The 9,006-nt window shown below is 57.9% G+C and overlaps 1 protein-coding gene across 1 annotated transcript; it reads left to right on the forward strand.

The window, feature by feature from the left end:
* Nucleotides 1-1,641: 1,641 nt before the first annotated feature.
* On the forward strand, nucleotides 1,642-8,485 carry SAMD10 (sterile alpha motif domain containing 10; the record flags this gene model as incomplete). The annotated part of the gene is given in 6 exon segments (XM_080354490.1): nucleotides 1,642-1,698; nucleotides 1,701-1,791; nucleotides 3,855-4,039; nucleotides 6,359-6,527; nucleotides 7,649-7,789; nucleotides 8,421-8,485. Coding segments are annotated over 6 exon segments (708 nt in total).
* Between the last annotated feature and the right edge of the window lie 521 nt (nucleotides 8,486-9,006).

Raw genomic sequence — 9,006 nt, forward strand, 5'->3', positions numbered from 1 at the left:
CAAGACGAGTCTCTCACAAAGCTGCTCCATGAGCAGAGTAGATTCCCTGTCCTTGGAGTCCTGGGAGAGCTCTGGGCTTGTCCTCCCTTCACCTGCCTGGAGGAACGCGAGAGGGATGAGCAGCTCCCGGCGAATCCTTCGCCAACTGCTGGCAAATCCCTCACCCCATTTGGTGCTCAATGTCCCTTTCCCTCCCAGACACCGGGAGCCAGACAAATAGGCAGAGGGATTTCTTTCCTTGCGAGGGCTGTTCCAACTCCCAGGTCTTGTCCTTAATCCCTGGGTGCTCCCCATGGCAGCTGCCTGCACATATGTCCCCAGCAGGAGGGCAGGTCTGTGGGACACCCACACGTGTGTCGCCATCAAAGACACAGGGAGATCCCTGAGGCCACGCTGGGAAGTGGTGGCAGAGGAGGGAGCTGGATGCAGGCAGCATGTTGCCTGTCCAGGTGCTGGGCTCCCCTCCCCACCCCCTGCCTGCTCCTCCTGTGACTTGGCCACCTGCCACCATGTCCCCTGGGGCATGTCCCCAACACCTGCCAGCACAGTGACTGGAAAAGTCAGCTCGAGGCTGTCTTGCTGGTAGCGATCACCCTGTGCCCACCTTGGGACCACCCCAGGGATGATTTCACTGGGGTGTGCTGCCACGTCCCTGTCCCCGGGAGGTTTCCCATCCCTCTCTCCCAGCAGTGGCTGCTGCTGCTCTGAGCTTCTCCAGTGCTCACGTTTCACCAGCCATAAAAGTGTCTGGAGAGGGAAAGGCAAGGAGCAGTGACGTGCCAAAGGAGGAGAGGGAGAGATGTCTGTCCCTGCCGCTGCTGCAGAACCTCTTCCGCCACTCAGGGCAGGTGGCTGCTGGCCCCCCCTGCGGTGACCCAGCCCCTGGTGTCTCCCTCCACCCATCCTATGTAGATGGAGAGATGCCCAAAATGGATCAGACACAAAGAGAACAGCAGCTGGGAGCACAGGGACCACGGAGCAGTTCACAGGGACATGGAAAGATGAGGGCACAGGGGCCATTCAGGAACCAGAGCTGAGCTCTCTCCTCTCTGCCTGAGCTGGGGCTCAGCTGGCCCCAAGGTTCCTGCAGCCCCGTTTCAAGGTGTCGTTCCCTGTGCCCAGCACAGCGTTTGCTCACCGACCCACACTGCCAGCTGTGGGCACCCCTGCTCTGCCTGCACCCCAACATTGCCGCAACTACAACAGCTTCAGCCAGGTGCTGGAGCAGACTCTGCTAAGCCCCAGGAAGGGTGCTCATCGCCCCGTTCCCTCTTCTCTTTTCCTCCTGCATCCCAAACAGCCTTTAGTGATCCCACTGCTGCCAGGCTCCACTCAGCCCCAGGGCACTCTGATGCCCAGCGGGTCTGTCATCCCCCACGACACCCCCCACCAGGCTCTCTGTCCCTCCCCGTGCCAGCTGGTCCTGCCGCAGGATTAGGTGGGAGCTCGCGGGGAAAACACCAAGCATCTCTCCGGATCAAACGCCCACGGGGTGACGGCAAGAGGGTGTAATCCACCCCCTCTCCCTGTGCAAGGCCGGCTGGGGGCTGCCCGACGCCAGAGCCAGGGTGAGTGCGCAGGCAGCGTATCTTGGCAGCGGGAGGGAGGCGATCGGGGGAATCAGTCAGGTGTGGACGAGGTATGAGGGGAGGCAGGGATGGAGCCACGCTGGTGACAGCCGGTGCTGCCGAGCGCTCGCACGCATCCCTCCTCCCGCCGAGATGCAGCAGGGCCGGCCATCCCTCTGCTGCGTCTCCACCATCCGCAGCTCGCAGGGTGCACCCGAGCCAGGTGAGGGGGGCTGCAGTGCACGGCCGGGGGGCTGCAGGGCAGGACTGGGGGGCTGCAGGGCTGGCAGAGGGGGTGGGAGATGCTGCATGTGCATCCTCGGCTGGCAGTCACAGCCACTGTCTCGGCAGAAAGAGGAGTGGAGGGGATGGAGGGCAGCCGGGTTCTCATGGTGTTGCTGTGGCTGCTCCTGTGCAGGGCACGGGAAGGAGAGGCCACGCCATGTCCAAGACCACCCCTGTGTCCCTGCTGTGGGGCTCACGTGCCCCCACCGTTTCCTTCCCTGGCTCAGCACCCCTTGTCCTCACCCGCACCTGGTCCTCCCGGGTGATGGGGCCGTGAGGACTGAGGGCTGGGGAGCAGGAGGCTGCCGAGGAGCTGCTGGTGGGGCTGACAGGGGTTTGGGGCTCCAGGACAGCTGCTGTCTGCCCTGACAGGAGTGATGCCACCAGTGTTCCCAGCCCTGCCTGTCTTCTCGCTTGCTTTTCCCTTCCTCTTTCCCCCTTCTCTCCTATCTGCTCTCGTTCTGGCTCTCTTGCCTTGAGCCGTGTTTCCTGGAGGAGCGTGGACAACACATCCAGATGCTCTATATCCCCTGTGGATGTAGGTGCTAATTACGGCCAGAGCCCTGTTCCCATATCTGTCCCCAGTGCCCAGCAGGATGGGCAGTTCTCAGCTGGGGGTAACCCAGCACGGCTACAGCAGGGCTAGGGTTTGGGGTGCTGGGGGACGAGACAGACGGGAGCATCTTGGGCGTCCTTGGCTGGAGGGAGCACAACCTACTGCCGTCCTCACCCGTCAGGTCTGGGGTGTCTGAGGCTGTAGGAAGCCATCAGAAACATGTCCATCACCTGTGACAGGCACCGAGAGCACCCCACAAGCCCTGCTTGACACCGAGCCCCTCTGTGGATCTCCCTTGTGTCCTGTAAAACCCCTCGCCTCTCCTGCCTCAGTTTCCCCATGGCAACGCTTATCACTGGGTGTGTTTAAGGAGCAAGGTAGTGTGATGTGGTCTGCAGAGTCTGGGATACACAAATACATTAACAACCATTTACTGCTCCATTTTGACTTCTTTTGGCTGGTTTGTCTCCTCTTCTGTGATGGTGTGTTTGAGAGAGATCTTTGAAACCTCTTCTCTCTTAAAACCCACTAATCATGAAAATGAGTTGCAGTGAGTTTTCTCCAGCCCTTCTGCTCTCCTGGGGAGGGTTATCCCAGGGGTGAGTTATCCCAGGGGTGGGTTATCCCTGGAAGTGGATCTCTGTCGGTTCCTGCTCCACTTTTGGTGGTTTCGAGGGAGCAGGTTAGCTGGGGGATGCTCTGGGCTTTGCTCCTGCGGATCAGCGCTGCTTATCTCAAGCCGGTTGGCCTTTATCCGGAGCAGACGGGTGCCTGAGCCCCTAATACCCCCCCTCCTCCTCCCACAGCAGGCAGGTCACTTCAGCCCCTTCCAAAGGAAAGGTTTGCATCCTCGCTGAACACCGTGACAGTGTTAAAACACACGGGGTGAAGGACAAAAAGCCTTTATTGTAGGTAAATGGATCTCTTTGGGCCACCAGAGATGGACTGGCAGGTGTTTGGCCATCATTCGGGTGTGCAGGTTTGCACAACCGCCCCCGAGCAGCCACAGGCTGTGCTGGGGGGACACACACCAGCCTGCATCCCTTTCTCCATTGGGCTGCTCATGTGGGCTTTATTTTCTCCTCATTCCTCTGTGGTGGCAGTTTAATGTCAGCCTGGTCCATGGAAAGTGGCTCATCCCCTTTGTCCCCTGCCGGCAGTGACAAGCAGGAGGTTGTCACCACACAGTCCCCATGGCTACTGGGTGGGTGTCACGACAAGCATCACTTGTGGGGGTTTGTCTGGGCAAATATCTTATAGACACCAGCTGGTGGGTTCTTGGGCGGATGGATCTTCTCCCTGGCAATGGGAAGGGAAGGTGGAGAGGGGAGATTTTGACAGTGCCGAGCTCAGCAAGTCCTGTGGGGTAGAAAAGACATTTTTGCGTGCCTGAGCATGGGGTGGAGGGGAACTGTGGCCATGTCTCACGCCCCTTCCCTCCGCAGCTGCCGCTGCTCACTTCAGCTTCTGCCGCAGCCTCCTGGAGCACACGGTCTCGGCTGAAAACCTCAACTACCGCCTGCAGAGGAACCCGGGCAGCAGCCTCACCTGGCATGACGGCCGCAGCCAGCGGCCCGATGGTGGCCGCACCGTCAAGCTCCTGCGGCAGCCGGGCACTGAGGGCTCGCAGGTACCTACTGGGCTCCCCCAGACCTCCTGGGGATGGCCGGGGCAATGTGGCTCCTCATGTCCCACCCCATCCCACCTATTCCCCGCAGGAGTGTCTCCTCTTTCTCTGCAGGACCAGGCCTTCAGATCCCATTTTGCTACAAGCCCTAGTGATTACTGGGCATTTAATTATAGTGACATATATAAATATAATAATTATTATAATGAGGCTAGGGTGAGCTCTGTGCATCCCCTCCCCTCCACACCTAGAGCTGCGACTTGAGACAATTTCACAGTAAATGTGCCAGTGCCAAATTCCTTGTAATGCCTTAAAGTCTCCAAGTGTATGGGTATGTCTTAGCCAGGTTCAGACCATTCACCTCCTAAAATTCTGAACTTATTCATGAGGCTGTGAGCTGAAGGTTTCCAGCCATTTGCCTCTGCACGGCCATGGAAAGGAGCATCTCCCTGGTGAGCGGTTCCTGGTGCTTCCCACCCGTCCTGGGAGCGGTGATCAGAGGCAGCACATCCAGCCTCCCAGGGGCGTTTAGGGGCAAGAAAGGCTTTAATTTTGCCATAAGGAGGAAAAATGCCAAGAGAAAGGAGATGACGGGAGTTGCTCCATGCAGCTCACAGGGATGGCTCCCCCGCCCAGCTCCCCCCAGCCGCCTTCTGCCTCCCCATGGAGCATCCCTGAGCCCTCCTGCCTGCTCTCCTCTACACCGGCGCTCGATATTCACGGCTGAGAGTTTATCAGAGCGACAGCGCAGCTCAGCCGGCTGGAAAACGAGCCTGTGATTCATTACACCTCCCCTGCCCTCCCGAGGAGTGCAGGGGCTCGCTTGGGGACCCACCGGGGTGGCTTCGCCACAGGGGACAACGTGCCCCAAGCCAGCAGCACGGGCTTTGGGATGCTGAGATGAGTCCCCAGCATGGGGCTGTGTCTGATGGGCGAATGTGAGCTTGCCCAGGGAAAATGCAGGTTGTCACCTCCTCGCCCATGCCTCGGAGGGTTAGTTGGGTAATAGCTGCAGGAAGCTCGCAGGAAGCTCACGGGAAGCTCGCTGCTATTTCCCCCAGCCCCTCCGCTTCTCATCATTGCCCGTTAGTGAACCCAGAGCAAATCGCCTCCTCCTCCCCACGGCTCGCTCAGCCAAGTGTGAAGGAGCCCAGCGACCGGCACAGGCTGGAGCTGCTCCTGAGGGCAGGCGGCACTGGGGATGTATGTGGGGGGGCCGGGCAGCTGCTGGGGGTTCCCCTAAAGGTGAGGGTTTGGTTGGGAAACCAAATAGTGCACATCGTCTATCACATTTTCCATCTGCTTTGGAGATGTACTCCTTGGTTATTAATTTGTGGCCTCCCACCTTTACCTTCTTCCCTCTCACTCCAATGTCCCCAGCTGCCACAGGGGAGCTCTGCTTGAGGAAAAGTCCCTTTCCGAGCCCAAAATCTCCCCCGGGGGAAACAGCAGCCCCTGCGAGGCTGGCTGGACTCGGCGTGGTGAGCGACGCCCTGGACGCCGTTGCCCTGCGCTGCCTCCTCTCTGGCATCTCGCAGGGATGTGCCACTAGTTTCAATAACCACAGGATGTCTGGTGTCTCTGTCACACTAATTATCTCTGCTGCTCTATTAGGCATGCTTAATTAGCCAATGTTCGCACATGGAGGTTGACACTGGCATAGCACAGTCCAAGCACTGTCAACCTTTCCCATGCTGGTACGTTCCCGCATCAGCTGCTTCTTTTGCCATGTGCCTGGGTGCTGCTTCCCAGGGATTTCTGGTGGGGATGGCTTTGCACCAGTACCAAATTCTGTCAAGGATGGCTTTGTGCCAGTACTGAATATCTGGTGGGGATGGCTTTGCACAGAATTCTGATTGGGATTGGCTTTGCACCAGTACCCACTGCCCCCTGGGGACCTTGTTGGCTCCATACCCACTGAGAGATTGTCCCTTCTCTGCCTGGCAACAAGGGGGTCCCTGAAGACCCCCAGGGTGTTTCATGAGCCCATATGATGCCCTGCTGGGCTGGGACACACATAAGGGACAGAGACCAGGGCTCTTGTCTGCAGCAGGAGGGCTGGGGGGCTTCTGGGTGTGGGGTCTGTGTAGGGCAGGGCCCACAAATTGGACCCTCATGCCCGTTCCCCCCACCTCCCTCACCACCTCCTCTGATGCTGCTGTTTCGGGGTGAGCCCAGAGGTTCCCGAGGGTACAAAGTTGAACACTGCCAGTGTCACCACAGTCCAGCATCCCCCCAACATCCCCATGGGCTGACATCCCGTGGCATTTTCCTCCTGGAAGGGTTGAACCCCACTTACCCCCCTACCTCTTGCTCCCCCAGGGCCGCGGCTGTGACCACTATGGCATCTACCACACCAGCCCCACACTGGGCTGCCTGGCCAAGCCGGTGGTGCTCTGGAGCCAGCAGGATGTGTGCAAATGGCTGAAGAAGCACTGTCCGCACAACTATCTCATCTACGTTGAGGCGTTTGCCCACCATGCCATCACAGGTACAGGGATCACCCCCACTAATCACCGGGACTAATTACTGTTAGCATGTGCTGCTGGGAAGTAGCTGTTTGGAGGGTCATGGTTTGGAAGGCAGATGTACCCCAGTTTCTGTCCCCTCTCCCCACGAAGATGCCACTGGGGTGGGAGCCACTCCCAGGGCTTGGGGACACCCACCCTGAATGGGCAGGAGGCATCTGCCACTGGGATGAGCTCCAGGACAGGCTGGATGTTCTTTAAAATGAGCATAAATTGCCCTGGGGAGGTTGTGGTTTATAAGATGGGGGAGAGTCTTCTCCTCACCTAGATTAATATAATAAGAATCTTTTTATAGTGTTTTAAAGATTTTTGCAGAAGAGGAAAAATTTCTGCCCAGCTGGCATCCAAGTTGCAAATGTCTTTGTCCAGGTCTTAATCCAACTCCCAGCCAAGTCCTTGGAGGAGTCTGGGACCTGCTCCCTCCCCTTTTGCCCTCTGAGGACAGTGGCTTTGACATCTACATACGAGCATTGTCCCAGTCTGACCGTGACGTGCATGGCTGGGCAGAGCTCAGCCAGGGCCAGGAAAACGTGACGGGGAAGGGAGCGCAGGAGCTGCCCGGGAGGGATGCAAACCCTAATGCAAGAGCTCAGCCAGCCCTTGTAGAGGAAACAAAGGCAGCATTAGCAAATGGACCCTGGGAAATAAGAACGAAATCTGGTTGTAAATCTCTAATAGCCCGCGGACTGGAGGAGAGTGGCTCTCTGGGGACAGTGGTGGCAACGCTAATGCATTTTGATGGGTACCCCCATTCCCCCGGGATGGCCAGCCCATGCGGGGACCGTGCGCTCGGACAAAACATCTCCTGATATGGGAGGTGGAGTGGAGAAATGGAAAGCTCCAGCCTGCGGGGCTGGGTGACGTGATTGCTGAAGCCGGTACCTGTCCTGAGGCTGGGGATCTTGAGCTGCCACCCTCCAAAAGTGGGGCCACCTTTGAGGCTCCCCCATCCCTGTGGGTCCGGGTGGTGAAACAGCATTTTAGGATTTCTTCCCTTTCCCCCTCTTCATTTTTGCGTGAAGATGGGCTCCTGTCTGAGTTACACATTTGCCACACCGGGCACTGAGCAACACTGCGTTTGCAGGTCGGGCGCTGCTGCGGCTGAACGGGGAGAAGCTGCAGCGCATGGGCATCGTGCACGAGGCACAGCGGCAGGAGGTTCTGCAGCAGGTCCTGCAGCTCCAGGTGCGCGAGGAGGTCCGGAACCTGCAGCTGCTCAGCCAAGGTAGGGCTGGCAGGAGGCCGAGTGGGGAGAGGGGCTGCGGAGCCAAACCCCGGGGAGGTTGTGTCCCTCTTGCCACCGTCTGGATGGGAGAGGAGTGTCTGGGTAGCCACCAAAGCCAGAGGCACCAAACTATGTTGCTGGTGCAAGTACAGCCCATGCTGTGGGTGGGATGGCATGTGGAGGACAGGGTGGGGTGAACGGGAAGGGGTTGTGGTACACTTGGATGAGCTGTGGTGCACAGATTGTGCACAAGGATGGGCTGAGGTCCACAGGTTGTGGTGCACAGGGGTGGCTTATGGTGCACAGGTTATGATGCACAGGGATCAGTTACGGTGCACAGGGATGGGTGGTGGTGCACAGGGATCAGTTATGGTGCACAGGTTGTGGTGCACAGGGATGGGTTGTGGTGCACAGATTGTAATGCAACGGATGGGTTGTGGTGCGTGGGGCCAGAGGGCTGTGCACAGCACAAAATGCATTAGTGGCATTTTGCATGGAAGGGACAGGATTCTCCAGGGCTGGCAGCGGGTGAGCTGGAACGAACCACCCTGCAGGCCGTTTATTCCTTCCTCTCCCACCTTGTTCCAGCCTCTTTTGGAAATGTCTCCTAGCTGATCCGTCTGTTTGGCAGATTGTACCAACACTGTGAACCGAGCACCTCTGGGATGGGCTGTGCCTCGCCGATATGAGACCTGAACCACGCGCTCAGAATACGAAGAGACAGCTTCCCAGCCACACCGGGACTTCTCTCCCACTTCTTCTCTCTCTTTCTTTTTGTATGACTACATTTCTGTGCAGAGATGGGAGGTTTCCTCCAGCAGACATGGCTCTTGGCTGGAGGAAAATTAGCAAAATGGCCTCTGGGACAGATGAACTTTTGCCCACCTGAGCCTGACAGTTCACAGGGAAAGAGATGGAAAAAAAGAGGCAATGATAGGCAGGGCTCAGCATTGTGGACAAATCCAGCGCGGTTATTCCCGGGATGGCTCAGAGCCACGCACGGGAAGGTAAAGCCTTATACATATGGGCAGCATCCCAGCACCTGGCAGCTCATGTCCGTACCTCGGAGCTTATTTAGGGAGATTTAATTTTCTCTTCGGACTGGGCTGTCTTCCAGTGTCCTAGGAGGTAACGTTATCAGTAGCAAACAACATGACTTGACCCACCAAATAAAAAATCAAAAGTGGGGCCAAGTCACCAGCACCAAGCTCCACTTG

This window comes from Nesoenas mayeri (genome assembly GCF_963082525.1).
Source record: "Nesoenas mayeri genome assembly, chromosome: 16".
In the NCBI taxonomy this organism is placed as follows: domain Eukaryota; kingdom Metazoa; phylum Chordata; class Aves; order Columbiformes; family Columbidae; genus Nesoenas; species Nesoenas mayeri.